Source organism: Hippoglossus stenolepis, chromosome 21 (assembly GCF_022539355.2).
Source record: "Hippoglossus stenolepis isolate QCI-W04-F060 chromosome 21, HSTE1.2, whole genome shotgun sequence".
Taxonomy (NCBI): Eukaryota; Metazoa; Chordata; class Actinopteri; order Pleuronectiformes; family Pleuronectidae; genus Hippoglossus; species Hippoglossus stenolepis.
The window spans coordinates 7,280,682-7,299,749 of NC_061503.1; the positions used below are offsets into that span (position 1 = coordinate 7,280,682).

A 19,068-nucleotide genomic window follows, 5' to 3' on the forward strand; every position below is an offset into this window, starting at 1 on the left:
AGCATTCAATTTCAGTCAGCGAGCTAGATAAATAAAAAAATTGAGTCATTTGACAGCATGTAACTGTCATTAAGGTGTTTCCAGAATCAAACACTCTTCCTCCTAACCTCAATAAAGATGCTTGTTAGAAATCTTTCCTCTGGTGCAGGAAAGGACAGAACATTCTTTCATCCAGATGGTTAGAAGAACTTACGAGGATTGTGGAAAGAACTTGACTAATGCAGTCCTCTTCAACAGCCTTCAAATCAGGGTGGGCTGTCCTGTCTCCTCATATATTTATGATCTCTTAGTAAATTGTGTGGCAGCAGTAAACTGTGCCTGGAGGGACACTGGTGTGGTTTTGGGCCCGTGCTCCCCTGGTTTTCCACACACTGGTTTTGGCCTGGGTGCATGTTGCCTCTTCATATTCACGGACCATATGTTTTTAATGGTGGTGGAACAGGTTGCTTGTGTTTCCACCGTCTGTTATCATGACACTGCCCCAAAGCTTGCATAACATTATGTTAAACTTTTTAGTTTGCTACATGATATACTGCATAAGGACAAGTTTTCAGAGCCCAACTGAGCGTTTGAAAAAATAAAAAGCTTTATTTTTCAGAACTAGGCCAATGATTTATCATGGTGAAGAAGGTATTGCACTATCACAGCCCTGATGACTATGACACTTTTGTAATGGGTCTATCCTCTGGCCTGAAGGTCTGAATTCCTCTTCACCAAAACTTGTAAGAAATCCTCGTCTTCCTGACAGTTGCTAGACTGTTTTTACTTCAGGAAATACCACACCTAAGTAAAATAAATATTATTATAATATGTATGCAAAACACCTTGTAGCAGATATCTGCTGAGCTTTGGGCAATAACCGGCATCCACCTGCAGAGTCAGATGATTGGATCGACTCCAGCGGCGGACCTGAACATTTTCCCTGTGTTCCACGGTTTTAGCCTAATTTCTCCCTCTCAATAACAGCCTCAGTGAGACTGCAGTCCAGCCCTGGAGCTGGTATAAAGAGCCGCCCATCTGGTGTATTGGATTCTTCCTTTCCCAGAGCTACATCCGTCTAATGGCTCCCTATGGAAACAGCTTTTGTTCTGAGACAGGCGAATGGATGGCGAAGGTTACTGGAGTCATTGTTGTTAAGGTGAGGTCGTTGGGGTGATTGAATACGGAGCCAGCAGCCTTAAAGACCGCAGAGTATCGCAAAGAGAGGGCAGGGGTCTCTTTAAAATACCCTCGAGCGGGTGCATAGACTTTTCTTCTCCTCAGACTCTCTCGCTCTTGAGCACACGCGCACATATACTTGCAAAATAAAACGAATGATGAGAGCAATGAGGCGTAGCCGGAGCCGGAGAGGGTTCTGGGAGGCTCGGCGAGTGAATGGGATTGTAGAGGCTGGAGCCTAAGTTAGGTCACAGCAGCAGTGTGGTTGAAAATAAGCACGCGAACAGGTCTAAGCTGCTGCTACACTCAACCAGGGAGGAGGAACGGCTGATCCAACCACCACCTCTCTCACTCTGTGTGTGTTCTCCTCTCCTGCATCATCCCTCCTGCTCTCTGCACCTCTTTTTTTGGCATTCCTACTTTGCCTCTCTCTCTCTCTCTCTCTCTCTCTCTCTCTCTCTCTCTCTCTCTCTCTCTGCCAGATTGCACGGCATTGTGGTGAGGGCGAGACTGCTTGTACTCCGTTATCTCTTTTTGAATTTCTTCTGAGCCACTTTTCACTCCAAGCTCTCTGAAATGACTTCCATCCAAAGGCCTGTGGATGGATGACGAGCGACAGACAGAGATGGAGAGCCAGACGCTGATGGATTTGCTCCATTATCAGTCGGATTTTTGCTCTTTGTGGGACGCCGTGCCCCTGGGCCCGCATCCCGCCACACCTCCCCGTGCTTCCTTTCCCCCCCTCTGAACTCATAATGAGAGAATTATACCGGCCGTGGCGAATCAGTGTCTCCCTCCCACACAATGCCAACAATAGAGGCTATTATGAGAGGAGGGGAAGGAAGCATCATTTGCACGCCGCCAACGAACACAGGGAGTCATTCGGTGTGAGCATCAGTGTCTGTGTTTTCATTACCTGTGCACTTTAGGCTGGCATTGTGGTTTAAAAAGAACATCGTTCAGGAGATGATGAGGAGCTCTTTTCTTTTCCCCCAAAACGAGGCGCCGGCTCGTTATGCGTTGTCACAATATGAGTTGTGGAGTTCGCAGGATGTGTGCAATAAGGCAGAGAGCTGAGAACTAAAGCGGGCTGCTGTAATATCATTGAAATATAGTGATAACGGCTCACATTTTGGGATCGCTTCAAGGCATTCATACTGTTGGAATTGGCTGTACACAGGAGAAGTGCAAAAAGACGACAGAGCAAGAGAGAGGTGTTGAATCTGTAACTCCTCCTTCACCCCCGCACAGCTGACCAATGAGAGTGGCCAATGAGAAGGACAGACAGTGAAATGGTCTGACAGACATATTGTAACAGTATGGTGGTAGAGAGGTTTCTGTAGATGTAGTGGTGAGAAAAAAACGTATCTGAACCCTTTTTAATAACTTGACCGGCAGCTTAAGTGATTTCTTTAAGCCTTCAGGTGTTACTCCAAGGTTCTTTTAACTTTTTATTTGTATCCTGAATTGTGCCTAAAGAAATGATAGTCTTTATTTATAGCTGGTTTGTCTGACTGTGGATTGATTAATATCTTACAAATATTATTTATTCATGGTACCTATAAAATACAACCCCAAAAACGTATTTCCAAATTCTGATACAACACCTTAAAGTCCTTTTCAGATACAATGTGACAACGGCACTGCTAATCTCTGAAACAAATTATTTTCAATGGCCAGGCCTGTTGTGTTCTTTGATCTGCCGGTTTCCCATTTGTCGTTTGGATTTGCCCTTCAGGGCCACCGTACTCCAGACACTCTCCCCTACACAATTCTAACCTGCCAGTGATATTAGGACAGCATGAGGTGGAAAAGTTTCATTCTTCACAACTTTCAGTAAGAACAACACCCGGTACAATACAGTCACAGAGAAGTTTCAGCCATTAGAGCCAAATGTTATTTTGGAGTTTTGTTCCAATAAACTCACAGTGTTCACCGCCCCTTTCATGGATTTACCTGCTTATCATCATTCATCTCTCTCTCTCTCTCTACCTCTCCTCCTCCCACTGCACACTGCTCTCCTTTATTACATCTCTTCTATTTTTATCATTTACTCCCCTTTTCACTTTTTCACCTCCTTTGTCTTCTTTGCACTCACTCCCACTCCTCTTCCAGTCTTCGTCAGTCTTAGAAAGGTGGTGCGGCTCCTGGTGATAAGTTCCAGGAACGAAACAGGGGTTCCCCTCCCACCCCCACAGCACTTTGACAACAACAATGAATCACACATTACACCCATACCATGAGAAAAAGATGCTGCACTGCAAAAAGATCTGTTGTTCAGATCTTGCTTGTGCGCTCGTGCATCTATCCATCCATGCACGCACATCCAAACACAAACACCAACTACCGCAAACGTAAGTCAGCGTGAATGAGGTGTATGAACATTTGCGGTGTATGCAAATAGGAGAATGTCAATGTTGAGAACTAGCACCTCTGATCCAGAACTCCCGGGATGTTTTGCATATACATTCATATACATGTGCATGTATTTCAAATGAGGGATTCTCTTTGATCAGCAGAAAAGCTGAACCTATAATTTCCACACAAAGTCAGGGGCTCGCTGCAAACTTCCCACTGTTTTAATTATGCTAAAGAGACTGGATAATGTCAACTGTAACTTTTTTTCACTCCCGTTCTTTCCCCGTTTCTTCTCTCCACACTTTTGTTCTATTTCTATAGAAGCGCATGAGACTTTCACTTATTTTTTACCTTTCCAAAGCCTTGCATAGTAAGTATACCTTAACTGTAGTTGTTTGTGTGCTCTAAGAGAAAGAGAGTGATAGAGGTTCCCAATTAATAGCAGCTACATAAAGCGTCTTTGGCTTCCCGGTGCCTCCCAAAGCCTTTAATATGCACCATATGAAACCCCATAAATCAGCCACTCGATGAATAATTGAGACGTCCTCTCTGACACTCTTTCAGAAGTGAGCACCGCTGCCTGTGATGGGCTGCCCGTCCCCAAGAGAAATGCAGTGTGCGAAATGTGTTAGCACCTTTAATTTCTACATCTGCACCCGGGGTAGGGCTGGGTTCACATCGGAGGACCTGTGGCTGCCGGGGCGATAAGCTTCATTTCCCGAGCTGCTCAGTTGTTCAGGCCGCGTGGTGAAGGGCTGCTTTAGCTATGCAGATCAGATAATTAATCCATATGCATTAATGCAAAGTTTGAGTATGTGCAGCTACGCGCGTGTGCTGGTGTTGCGTTCAAAGACAGATGGATGTTCTGTTTTTTAAATGAGGCTAATGCTCCAGATCTCGTGCACGTTTTTCTCAACTTGTCTGTGTGTTGTCGCACACGTTCAGGACTCTGAGCGTGTGTACGGGCGTTCACGCCGGCGATTACGCTTGTGATAATGGCTGGTTGGTGACAGAGGGAGATAACTATTATGTTGATGATGGTACTGATGAATGTTTTACAGTGATGATGATGATAATTACAGTCGTTGTCTTGGTCTTACATCCATCAGTCATAGATTAAACACCCTTGGGAAGGCACAGAGGCTGCTTTTACTGCCGCGCGCTGCAGCACGGACACCGCATCAGCTTCAGCATCAGCGTAATCTACATTATATTTCCATTTCAGGCCCTTCAGTCATCGCTCTTATCCAGAGCCATCGAGTGCCATCGAACAATGTCTTGTTCCATGGCACTTAAATAAGATTCATATCTGTTGATGGACATGTATATTGGCAGAATCAGGGATTTAATATGACCTTTTAGCTACAGGAGGACGTCACCATTAGAACATAAATATAATACAATTGCAATAAACACTTTAACTCATATAGAGCCATTGCTCATATTTGTTGGCAGAACAAATAAATCTGATGACAACATAGCGGCTTGTACAAGTGCACATATGCAACTGGACCTGGTTGTGATACTGGTTTCACCTGGCTTTTAAAGGGAATGGGAGATGGCACTCCGAGTGTTTTATTGCATGTTAAACACACACATATGATTGATTAAAAGACCAAGTACAACCATTTTTTGTGTGTGTCTGGCACAGCGACCTTTATTCCACCATTAAACTCACATAAGTAGATGCACCCCCTCTAAATGGACTTGCAGTATACTTTTAGGAACATGCAGTAAGATAATTAAAATGGAGCCCCATGTCTAACAAAGGTATTGCAGCTATTTTATTGGAGTCAATGACATTGTACTTGTGTTGATTTGATTGTTTACACTCACCTAAAAAGCCACACTGCATATGGATGAATCCATCATCAGGTAGATGAGAATATAGGAGAATTCTCCAGATGTAAAAATATGTGTAAAATCCCATCACCGGCCACAGAACATCCTTTCTCTGTTTTACACATTGGCAAAGGTAAAAAAAAATTGTCTCCCCCGACTCATCAACTAAAATGCAGTTGTCGAGGAAGCCCTATTGGTTCATTGGACTAATCATGCCTCTTTAACATTAAGCAGAAGTGTTGACCGGCTGTTAATGCATCGTCTGTATTTAGGCACAGGAACCCCCCGCTGTCCAGACTCATAAAGGGTGTCCAGCAGTCAGAGCTGAGGTGAAGTTCTGCTGTGGTACTTCATCACCAAGCCGCCCACCAATAAAAACTTTAAACGTGTGTTGTTAGCGGGTGGAAATGGGATGTGAGAGGTGGGATAGATAATTTGGTCTGCCCTTTCTCCCTCTGGGCATAGAGGGGCGGGGGGTGATGGCGTTGTCCCTTCAAGGAAGTGTGATGATCTCTACTTTGGCCTCCAGCCATGTGATTAGATCTGTGGCTGGCCTGGAACATAATTTGTCAGTGTGCCTCACCTCCCTGCTCTGCTCTGTTCCCTGCGCTCCTTCGTCCTTGTTCCTCACAAAATATATTTACCCATTTTGTTTGTGTCCCTAATAGTCTGCCTCTCCCTCTCATGCTTCATTGTTTTCCCCATTTCCTCTCCTCTTTTTCCCTCCTGCGCCACATTCAGCTCTTCATCCTCCACTCCGCCCTCGCCCTCAATCGTTTACTCCCTGGCTTTCTTAATACACTCAGAGCTGATTGTCAGGATTTGTCAGTGACTCATTCATTCACATGGAAGAGGTAAGAGGGGAGCAGTCTCCCACCGTGACTGAGTCTTCAGTCGAGTTGTTTGATGAGAGGCACACAAAGAGGAGGAGCGAGCAGGGGGGAGATGACAGGGGATGGAGGTGGGCAAAGTGGAGCAGTTGTGATAATAGACGGAGATAAGAGCCGCAGCTCGTCCTGTCTTCCTCCTGCTGTGGCGGCACGGAACGGCACTGTCTCATGAGGTGGCCCCCAACTTAGAGCTCTCAGATCTGGTTACCACCCGTCAGTCTTTGAGATCTTCTGCTTAATGCTCAAATGATAAAAAGCTTAGTGTCGAGTATATCGGTGGCAGTTCTGTGTAAAGAAGAAGCCCTTCTCTTTGAAGGGCTTTGCACACCAAGTTTAGTTTTCATCCAAAACATTTGAAGTTCAATCAATCAATCAGTTTTTATTTGTACAGCCCATATTAACTAATCCCAATTTGCCTCATAGGACCTAACAAGGTGCGACATCCTCTGCCCTTAACCCTCGACTAAAGTGAGGTAAAACAACTCTTTTATAAAGGGGATAAAAACGTAGAAACCTCAGAGAGAGTGTCACATGTGAGGGATCCCTCATGTAACAGAGCACATCAATAAAATTAACAGTATGTACAACGTTCATGAGAAAAGAGTGTATAACATAACTTCAGAGTATTTATACGAAAGAAAATGTCTGACAGAAATGAAGGGAGCAGCAATGATGATAGTAATGGTAGCAGTATTATCAGTATTGGTGGTATGTGTGAGTAGGGATATTGCATATAAGCAGTGTAGTTGTAATCACAATCCAGGATCCATGATCGCGGTCCATGATGTGGCTGCAGCCGTGATCCTGGATCTGCAACGATAAAGCACAAGGACTCCCGGGAAGTAACTTGTCTTGATCAGACATCGTCCGTCAATGGACCAATGTTTTCTTCTTTTTTTTTTGTAAGAAATGAGGGGACCACAAAATCACCTTCACTGCTCCACTCCATTTTATCTCACACTGTGAATTTCCGGACTGAGTAGAATAATAAAATTCATTGTGTGCAAGGTTTCTGTGCCTGACGGATTTAAAACACACACACAAAACACACTGGCTTGGTGTGTGAAGATCTTTATTCTCAAGGCGAAGCCACATTTCCCGTTTGTGGGATTCGTTGTCCTGAATGCTTGATGAGCAGTTATGAGCAGTTTTCAAAGGGAGTTTCCATTATTATGTCTCCCATGTGCATTTCAAATAACTGTCAGGTATGGATGCAGACTGCTAACCAGCATTAAAAGACAATCAAAAAAGCTGTCTATTCAAATCACCAATATGCATTGGGAGTATTGTGACATTTTCTTGAATGCAAACAGTAAAATAGACAACGGAACATTTTAATAATAGGTTCCTTTCACATCCAGGAGCTGTTTTTGACTGGGGAAGGTAGTCACTCGGTAAAATGTGCAGAGAAACCCTCCGTGCACTGTCTTTTATTTTCTTTATCAGATTTTAATGAGGAGGATCCTTCTGGAAACACCAGCTGCTTCTTTTGTCAGAATCATTTCAGTCTTTGTTTGCTGCAGGTGATGTATTTACTTCTCTTCATTTCCAGAATCAACAAAAAGTTTTTGGGCCCAAACTTTTGCATTTAACAGTCTTAAGTAGGTGGCTTAAGAAGGCATGAGGACATTTTCTTTTCTTTTTAATCCTCTTTTCAGTAGTGAATAGTGTGGCTTAAATTCTTAGTTGATAGTTTTCAGACATTTACAGAAAATGTCCCGACCCAATTTGTGCAGCAGGGGGTTGTCTTGCTCAGACTCATTCACAACAGCAGGGAAATGTCGGGGGTATTCAGACGAGGGGGGGCGTCTGGGCCGAGCATGCAGGAGGTATGCAGCCGAGCTGCCGGTGTCGATGTGTGGCGTCTGCCCTCATCACCAAAAGCTCTCGAATCTTGTCCTTTACCAAGCTGAACTCTTTGTTGGCGACCTCTATGAGTATGACACCTCTTTTTGACCCTGAAATATTTGTATTCTTTTTGTTTTGTTCTCAGTTTTCAGTTGCGAGTCAGAAACAACGTGCCCACTCACCCTTCTGGGACTTTTCTGTACATTTCCTGTAGTGGTCTCACATGGGCTCATTTTCAGGAGACTCTACTAAGGGGCTGGCAGGATAGGTTCCTGAAAATGTCAGGAGCAACCGACTTGGATTTTTGCCTTCTCATATCCAGCCCCTCCAGGACAATGCCCCGACCTCAGTGCACGTCTGAAAGCAGCTTAAGAGAAAAAAGGTGAAAAAAAGTGGAGAGGCAGATTTGAGAGACTGCCTTTTCTCCCTCCTGTGTTTGAATCAGTCACCTCTACCTTATAAACCTCCAGCAGCTTCCCCTCGAGCACAGACAGGGTGTGTAGGGCACAGAAAAGGCAAATGTCTTTATTTTTATCTGCCAAAATAAATCTCAACCTTTATCGGTAGATGTGGAGTCGTTATACGTGCCCAACCGGGGGAGAAGGTGAAACTGCAGCTTGCTTCAACCAATAGAATCAGTTGAATATATAAAGAGGATCATATGCCTTTATTTTCTTAAGCATTAGCAGCAAAACAATGGAGTTTGGATTGCTGCCACCCGTTGCTTCACAGCACCCCCACAGTGGTGCTATCGTCGATGTTTTGCTTATTGAGAGTTCTTAGTGGACTCAGTTGTTCGATTAGACTTTAATTTCTCCCATTTAGTCATTCATCCACTCCTGTTATTGAAAAGGAAACAACTCGACAAAGGAATGTTTCAGTTTGTGTTCCAGCCACACAACTCCTCTTCCTCCTCCTCCTCCTCCTCTCCACTTTACCAACAAAATTCTTCCTCATCTGCATCTTCTGGCTTCTCCCCCACAGTGTCTATTTCTGTTGGGCATCAGTATCAACAGCGTTCTAAAATAAACACCTTTACTGCAGTAAAGGTAGTAATCACCCTCTTTTCTGTCTCTCTCTGTAGCACCGTCTTTGTGTTGTATTCCTGTCTCCTATTCCTGATTTGGGCACAGTTTCACACGGTTAACTAATAAACCATAAAATTGAAGGGCATACGTTTTGGATTGAGGGGACAACTTTTAATCATCCCTTGTCAAATGTGATGGGTCTTGTCCCTGTCAACTCTTTTGGTTGTTCCCCTCATTTTTCCTTTACTGCTATCGTGAGGTAGACAGTAAAATGTCTCGTCATCAACTCGACAGATTACAATGAAAAACTCTTGTTGAGGGTGAAGGACAGAGGATGTCGCACCTTGTTAAGCCCTATGAGACAAATTATCATTTGTGAATATGGGCTATACAAATACAATTTTGATGATTGATTGACTTTGGTGATTTTAATTTATCCAGTAATTAGGTTTCTGACCAACAACGACCCTTACTTTAAGCTGATTAGCGAATGTTACCTTCTGAAGCCTGCTACCAAGTACTAAGTGCAGTCACATCAACATGTTAGCCATCTCTGTATGAGTCATAGACTTTATAAAAATGGACAACACATCTCCACTTCCTCCCACCATACAGAAACAAAACCGTAATATCCCCCATACGAACGCCGCCACGTTGTATTGATTATGTCATTTGGAGCCAGAGTCTGCACAGTTATGATGAGAGGATGGAGCCACAATATTGACGTCCTACCCATACGTGCGCTTGACCAATCATGAGTTAAGGGGACTTCAATGATTCCGCAACCACCAGTCTGCTGAGGTCTGCGATGGACCTCTGACGTAAATGTTGTGGTCCACCCATGTCCGATAGGGATGGACATCTGCATGCAGTCCAAAGTTTGTGACCCCGCTGACTTTATGCATCGTCTGTGCATGCTCTAGGTACAGTGGAATGGAATGTGTGATGAGGTAGGAATGCGTGGAAGCCAGATAGACGCTGTCCCCCATTTTAGTATGAATGGGACAGTTGTAATATATGTGTGTGTACATGTACGTACTTTGACTTTGGCCCGCGTCCCAGCCACTCACACGGAGGAGGTGGGATTTTACGACTTATACTGCAGCCAGCAGAGGACGACCAAGACACTTAGGTTTCACTTTATAGGGAGCAACCCTGTCATCCAGCTTCGCAGATCTGCCAATATGACTGTAGACTCCATCTTATTCGTCTTTAGCATTTTATCCATGTTGACTACGGCAGCACTGCTTTCAAGAATGGTTTCAGCGACATGACCAGGATCCACAAATGCATTCAGGTCTCGTCTTTTCTCTGCTCCCCCTCTTTAAACCTTCAAATGGATTCTATTTTCTGCCTAATTGGGCAAATGTTTAGGCCGAGAATGATCTGTGAAGAGAGCAGTGTGATGACGAGAAGCTCTGCTGCCTTTGCTTTGGATTGACTCGCTCTCATCCTCTTCTACTCACTCAGTCCCTCTCTCTGAAAATACATTGACGCCCACCTTTATAGACATCTTAGCACCTTCTGTGTCTGGCAGGGGTTTCAAAGCCTCCCTTTTTTCCTTCCGTCTTTTCTTCTTTAATTAATTGTTTCATGGCTTTAAATCATCGCCTGGCATTGAAAACCCATGAATTTCTCTTTCCAATATGTTGCTTTAGTGTCTTTCCTGTTTCTGTCTGATCTGTTCCACCGAGAGACGCCTCACACAGGTGCATTTATGGAAAAACACAGAAACACAACCAAAACGGATAGATGGTGAGAATAAAAAGAGCTGAAATTACTGCTGAGTTCATACCTGCGGCCAAGCCAGCACCACTTAGAATGTGATGCTTGGCTATTTAATGTGCTTGGAGCAACCAAAAATGAGGAACGCACCTGTATCTCCCCTCTAATAGACAAAAATCTAATTTTCAGCGTCGAATGGCTCGACCGGGTTCTAACAAACGACTGTTCACTTGACTGCAGTAAATAAATGTCTGTTATTAACACAACTGAATATAACTATCGTTGTTGCTCACTTCTGTTGTGATTGTGTTTCTGTTGTGAGGCTTTTGCATTTGTGTTTGTGTGTTTGCATTCATGTTGTGGCGTTTGCATTCGTGCCCTGGCTTTTGTAATTGTGTTGTGGCCTTTGCATCTATGTGGTGGCTTTTGTAGTTGTGTTGTGGTGTTAGCATCAGTGTTTTGGGGTTTGCATTCATGTTGTGGCTTTTGCATTCGGGCCATGGCCTTTGCAGTCGTGTTGTGACTATTGTAGCTGTGTTGTGGCGTTTGCATTTGTGTTATGGTGTTTGCATTCGTGTTGTGACTTTTGAAGCTGTGTTGTACGGTTTGCATTCATGTTTTCCTTTGATAAGCTTTTGTCTTGGCCACCATAGATCAACACCTTCAGCAAGTGTTCAATTTAAACCGAAGTCAACTAGATCACAATCAACTAGAATAGGTCAGAAGCAGATGGAGTTTGATTCATTGGGTTCTTATCCTGATCCACAGTGATTTGGTGATATCATACGTTTTTGCACACAGTTTTTACCACAGTTAGCCTGGCAGTCAGATAGAGGGGAACAACGGACCAGCGTCTTCACAGAGAGATACAGCAGTAAGAGAGAGAGGGAGCGAAAGACATCACTATCATCTAATCATTATCAGCCGCACCTCCTGCAAGTATCAGATGTGGCTCACTAATACTCCCGGTTCCATCTGCTCGTTGGAATACCCTCCAGCTAAAGATCCAGTTTAATGTCAAACACACAAAAAAGCTCACATTATCAGTTCACAGGCTTCCCGTCTCAGATATTAGTTTCTGGAGTTATGTCACAGTATGAAAGGACTTTTCTCCTCGGGAAGCTGCTGTGCTGCTGTGTCTGTCGCCCTGGATGGGGCCACAGAGATGGGTCTTAGGTTTCCTTTGAGTGTGCACTTTGCATGTTCTCCACAGTTTCCACCAGCTGCTGGAACTCCCTCCCACATTTCACACACACACATTTAGAAAACTTTGAATCATTCATCATCATCATGCGTGTGTGTGTGTCTGCAGACATCGGACTGGCTTGATGTGTCCGCTAATGGGGATCCTAATGAATAAATGAAAGCCCATGCTAACCCTTTCACATCGAAGCAGGCTGGGAAAACACAGAGCACAGCTTTTGTTATCGTGTCACCATCCAGGCGCAGCTAATGTCATTTGATAACTGTCATGTGGCATCAACTGTTGAAATGAATTATCACACAGAGGAAGGAAAGATAACACATATAGTCACATACTCCAGTGAGAGGAACAGATTTCTCCTTATATGCTGTTTGTTGGAGATTTTTTTTCCCCTTTGTTGTTGCTCCATTCTTTATCAAATCTCTGTATTGGGCCTCAGCTTAAAGTGAGCGTCCTGTTCTTGCCCAGTGACATTTTGTCTCAAATGTCACCACTGATCTATAAGAATTATTCCCACGCCCTGAAACAATCATCTAAAAAAAGTTCTGTGCTCATCTTTCAAGACACAGCGGAGCACAAATAAGAGTTATTTACATCAAAGTAACATTTTTAAACATTAAGATTTCCGACCAGTTTAAGAGGCTAGAGAGTATTCAAGGTATAGTTCAACATTTGGAAACACACTTATTTGCTTTCTTGCTGTGAGTTGGTCCCGAGAACCAGTGTCCCCTGCTTATATGGTAACCTCATTACAAAAGCAAGTCTACAGGAAGTCACTGCTTATTTATCCTTATCTTTAATGGACAGATATGAGACTGATATCTGCAATAAAGTGAATTAGCATACTTCCCAGATATTGAACTATTCCTTTGTAACAATTTGGAAAGAGTGCCTTTGACATGAATGTGATATGATGGGTTACGACTTTGAGTTCAGTCACTTTAGTTTTTACTCATTCTCCTCACTAATGCAGCCTATAGGCTCCTCTTGCAATCAAACTCACACCGGCTCAGTAATAGTTCTATTAATAATATTATTAATAATATAGATCCAAGAAAAGTATACCTATTAGGTATAAAAAAGCAGGAGTACATAAAGTATAAGGAACGAGGATACATAAGTGGTTTCGGGAAAAGTTGTGTTGCAGAACGTCGCATTTAGAATGAAAAAGTTGAATAGATACTCAATAGCACCCTCTTCTGGCCTAACATAGTAACAGATAACATTATCGTAAAGGTTGAACTTGTAGACAGAGTTTGTAGCTACTGTATGAGATAGCTTTACTCAGAGCTGTTTTCTTCAGTGTTAAACCAATACATGTATATAAAGATTGACGACATAACAGCTCCTAAAAAGAGAAGCCTAAACATGTAGATCACCCCCTGGTGGCTGGTTGTAGGATAGGCCACAAACTTTTTGTATAACTAAGAATGCCAAATTTAGTTGATTTTTTTTCATTTAAAGTAGTTCTTATCACAACTGTTCGAGTTTCTGGTATTAATTGTTTATTTGATGCTATAAAAATAGTATGAGACATCACGATTGACAGCTGAGATTGACTTGTGATTGGTTGCGTTGGACGCCGTGATCACCAGTGCAAGATGGCATCACCCATGTCTGGGATACTTTGGCTTAAATGGGAGGAAAGGGAGATACATGGTCCATCTTTATATCCTGTCACTATTTTAGTGCCAAATCGACAGTAGACACTGCACTACTGTGACGTTTGAATCTATGAAGCCTTTACTATAGGCAGTGGAGATGTAAATCTTATTTCATTGTGTACCCTGCATTTGTGAGCCAATTTTCTTTTTATTCCATTGTCAAACATCGACGGCGTCTTTAGTATAAATCAGAAATCGATTTCGATTACGGACTGTCATCCAAAATCTCAACAGTAAACCCTTCCAGTGCCGACAGCTCCTCAGAGACTCCAGACAGTGAGCACTGTTTTTTTTTTTTCTAGACTCCTTTTTTCTATAATGATGTTTTCTATCACAGAATAAGAAATGCATTGTGCAAGAGGCACTGAGACAACTCTGCGCCCACATCAGATTCAACAGACGAAATTGCAATGCAGCTACACTGTAAGACATATAGTAGTACTGGGACTGGGGAGAAGCTTCTACACTTTTTTTCTTGGCCTTTCATTTCGCTACAATACATTTGATTTCCATCTGAAATGGTTGATTTAGACTTGTGGGAAAAGCCGTATCAAAGAAGTAAATCACAACAGTCCACCTCTAAAAGACCTTTCTCAGCATCATAAATTACTTAGACTTCAGTAAGCAGAGGCACATTCTCCTTTCGTGCGCTCATTGGGCTCATATTTTCACAAAACGTATTATTTACGCTTTCTTAGATCTTGTCATAAGCCATTTAAATACTGACAATAGGACTGTGTCCATCACAGGCGAGCTTTAAACAACAGGAAAATACAACCCACCGTTTTCCACCAGGTCCCTCTGCACCCCGTTTAGAGACCCTAGCCCCGTTTGAAGGCGGCTTTTGTTGGAAATACTGAAACGTTGGCGCTCAAATATTTTTCCAGACGCCGCTGAGATAATGAAAGACTATTTTGTGATTAGTCGGACAGAGGGAGCCGGTAGCTGTGTGCAGAGGCTAATGTGCTGCCATAAATAAGTGTGCCAATGAGACGGTGCAAAGTGGATTAAGCCCGCTGTGCTAATGCCGCCATACGTGGGGAGCCATTTGATGTCTGAGAAACTACAGACAATATGGGACTTATCCCTTCGTCGCACTGTTGCTAATGCAGCTCCTAATGTGTATTCTGACCCAGGAGATGACATGTGGATTGTGTAACATGCAGCACGTAAGGACATTTTACCCGTCTGGTTTTTGAAGCAGGCTAAAGGGTGCTCATTGTGGATTATGTTAAAAAAATATGATGATTTATTAATAAACTATTTTTTGGGCTCAAGATACATTTGAGTCCCGGGAAATATCGCATATGACTGAAATGTTACTTTACGGGCGAGTGAGTTGGATTGTGTCAGATATTAGAAGTGAAATTTGATCACAGAAAGTTTTTTATCATGTTTATCAGGGCTTTATGTTCAGCCGAGTATTTTAGTGGAACCTATGGAATATCTCAAAGCACAGACCCTGCTTTCCTCCAGTTGAACAACAATGCACAAAATACATACTGATTTGTCTTGCGCTCAACTTAATACTACAGTAATTGGCCCCGTGTGGCCTTGACGGTGACTTTGACATCCCTGTTTTCATTCCAATGAAGTGATTCTGGCAAACGTGCAGCTGCGGACGTGTGGAAATCCGGATGTTTTTGTATTTTTGGAGGTGATTGAAATGTCAGACCACTTATTTTTAAGCATTCTCCTTCAAACGCCTCTGACGAGTCCAGATTGAAGTTGTGAAATATGATTTAAGATTTAAGGTGGAACAATTCATCCACCTTTTTAGATGCAAATCCCGTTCGCTGACATGGACAGGAAAAAAATCGAATTTATCAAAATCCAAATGTCCAAGATGAAATATTTTCATTAGGGAACTCTGATACACACACACACACACACACACACACACACACACACACACACACACACACACACACACACACACACACACACACACACACACACACACACGACCAGATCATAACAAGTCACTGTTTCTCTTAACTTGCAAAAAAAAAGTTGGTAAAAACTTAGAAGAGCTTCTGTAGGTCAGACATGAAGTGCTGAGGTGACATCTCTCCGGTCCATTAATGGCCTTGTCTGCTCCCATCTTGTCAACCGCGACTGTCATTTACCAGATTCTGGCCTTTTCTTGGGATTGGCTCCAGGCCACCCCCCACCCACCCAGCAACCCTTATAGGATGAGCGGTGTGGATCATGAATGGATGGATGGGTGGCCTTTTCCTTTCAGTGCTGCTGCTTTTAGTACAACATGTCATTGTAAAGCAGGGATTTTAAAAAGTCCGAAACTGCGGCACCCTTCCTCAGTCAAAATCAAGACAACAACACAATATTTAATTAAAAGTATGCAGAATTTTACCCCCCAGAAAACCCTGAAACCTGATTATTTTGAGGCAAATCCTGGAGTTATAAGAGGCCTATTTTGTGTGTGACTTGAGTTATGACAATGAGAAGAAGGAGCTCAAGTCCTTTAATTGCCTCGATGAGCTGTGTGTCACAGCCACTGCTGCTGACTTTGCTGCCACATCCGCCAAATGAGCTGGGCTGAAATGGCAATAAGTTCCCATGTTGTGTCTGTACTTATTACCACATGCATTATCTATGGCTCATGTCTCTCCCTCCGCGCCCCCGCTGTGTCCGTCATCCCTCTAAATTATGCCTGAGTGATCTTTATTGGTTGTTCCTCCAAAGTCGAGGCTTAGATTTCTTTGGTGTTAAATCCTGTTTTAAATTAGAGAGCAGATTTCATTAAGACTATATATTACTGTAACCACTGTATACAAATCTGTTGACAGAGTGAGTCAGTTGATAGAGTGGACAAACAAACAGACAAAGAAATCAATCTTGCTACATACAGAGCAGGGACCCCCGACTACATGCACTGAAGAAAAACAAAAATTTAATTTAACAATATTACATAGCTCACTAGTTCACAGTTATGAATTCATGCTGGGTAGTTCCCACCTGCACACGATTGAATAAAAAGTCATGGGTACATCATGCTGGTACAACATTTTTTAAAACTAATTAATTTTGTGATAACATGTTTAATTCACATAATGAGTATTTTTAGACATACTTAAAAAAGGAATTGAAAAAAGAAATATTTTCATTGTATTATCAGACAATAATTGCCCCCCCATGCAGTATCTCTGAGGAGCCCATTGATGATCCCTCATTTAGAGCGTTTAACTCAACTATTTTGTGAATTCTGTCATTTCTTCATTTTCATTAACAGTGTTTAGACATGCTCGACAAAGATCACTGTCACCTCGAAACAAAACCTTCTGTCATCAGCTTCTTAAACCTTGGCCTGTCAAATTTTCGAGGATGAGCACAAAACATAGTGAGAGTCCTTGTAGTGTTGACAGTTTGTTTTCTGCACTTCCACTTAGGACACTTTACTTCATCAAAGTGTAACTAAAGTCAAATATGACAAGAATAATGGTTATAAGAATAATTATGGCCTTTTCTTTTGTTAAGTCCACTACGTTGGTCCTGACCGACATATCTGGAGTTATAGATTTCCATTAAATTTTGTAAACACATTCATGAACATTGATGGTCCCCAGCGGATGAATCCTACCAACTTACCTCTGGCTATATCTCAAGCAATCAAACAGGTCATTTGTTTTACTTGTTCAGTGAATTATCTCAATAAGATTGCTATGAAATTTGGTGAATACTCTTAGAATCGTCCTCAGCACGAGTGAGCGTGAAAAGGTCACGAGTTCTTGATGTTGTTGTGAAGATGTGGGGCAGAAGGGATTTCAGATGCTGCTGGACAGCTGACATGTACTTCTGCTGGAGTTCTCTTTTTCCCTTTAAAGTCTTCTTTCCTTCAGCAGCTGCTGCTGTGGTTTCTGGGGTGATGCACATCAGTCCTGGCCTCACTTCTCCAGTCAGGCAGCTCAGCAGTGGGCCTGACTGCAGTGAACCTGACAGCACAAATCAGCACAAATCAGCATGCAATGCTCAGGCTACTTCATGTGACCCTAAAGCAAGGATTCAGAAAAGGAGAAGTCATGTTAAACCTGAATGTGATGTGTATTGTTGATGCTCAGGGTTTGCTGTCCAATTAAAATGAAAAAACATTTTTTTGCTAGTAGACCGTTCAAAGGCTGAATTCAGCAGTAGTAGCCGTCATGGAGACTTTCAGGACTGTGGGTTTGGAAGCTGTAGAGCAGTATGGCACCGTTTTGACAGTGTTGTCTTTTGTTTACTTATTTTTTGATTTGCCTGGCAGGGGGGCAGCTCTACTCAGGTACATTTGGTCGATATTTCAATCAATTCCTGTTTTCATGTACCCGAAACACATCTTTGTTTTGCGGTTGGGCGTTTTAGAATTGAATTCTTCAAAGCTCTTCTGCTCTCTCTTTTGTCTCTGTGTGTTCCCCCGGTTTTTTTTTTACTGTGAAAATGGATCCCAGCTCCTGCTTTTTTTTTCACTCTCCCTTGTAATAGGCTCATCTCTTCTTCCCTCTCTGCTCCGACTATCTTTTGTGAGTCTGAATAAAGCAGCTAATGGTGCATAGAAATGGTGGCAGCACAGTGACGTCTATCCGAAGACCCGCTCTCTGTAATGTGTAGCCGTATATAAGTGAAAATACACATTCACAGTGTTGAGAGGATGTCATTCTTTCACCCATCTCATTTATTAGGTATATACGCTTAATGTCAAATAACTGCAATAAAAGACTATGAAACAACAGTTTGCTATTGATGTGTTTTTCCTGTATTTTCTCATTTTATGGCCTTATTTCATATTTGATAGGGGGCAGAACAATGGTGTTTTTTCTCGCAGTGATTTTAATTGCTGATTTAATGACTCAATAGTTATGTCCATCTCATCTATCCTCAGGTGTACATCCGCATCCTAGACAACGAGTGGAATGTGTACAGACGTTACACAGAGTTCAGGGAGCTCCACAGCCACCTGAGAAGCCAGTTTCCACAGGTGGAAACCTTCAACTTCCCACCGAAGAAAGCCATAGGGAACAAGGTGAGCCGACAGTAACCCCAACCAATCGGATTGGTCCTTTTGTGTCTCTTCGTCAGCCATTTGTGTCGAGTAGTGGCAAATTAAGAATAGTCAATGTCCATCAGTTGATAATTATGATTGCTAATAGACCTTTGGTTCCGTTGCTTGACCAGTCAAGATTTCTGATCGCGCATGGTCCATGTGCACTTTGCAACATAACGGTGGCAGATTTCCACCCACAATTAATAGCAATTTTCGACAACATCGAGTTCTCAATGGCATAGAGAAGTAGAAACATAAAAGACTTCTCAATTTAATGCGGTGACCATCAATTTTGGCGATTGAAATGAAAACT

The 19,068-nt window shown here is 42.7% G+C and overlaps 1 protein-coding gene across 1 annotated transcript in view; it reads left to right on the top strand.

Annotated features, from left to right (window-relative positions):
- snx29 (sorting nexin 29) overlaps nt 1–19,068 on the top strand; it is a 140,438-nt gene that overhangs the window by 89,860 nt on the left and 31,510 nt on the right. The window contains exon 19 of the mRNA XM_035145252.2: nt 18,594–18,734. Coding sequence (XP_035001143.1) covers nt 18,594–18,734 — 141 coding nt within the window. The remainder of the gene's footprint in view (nt 1–18,593; nt 18,735–19,068) is intronic.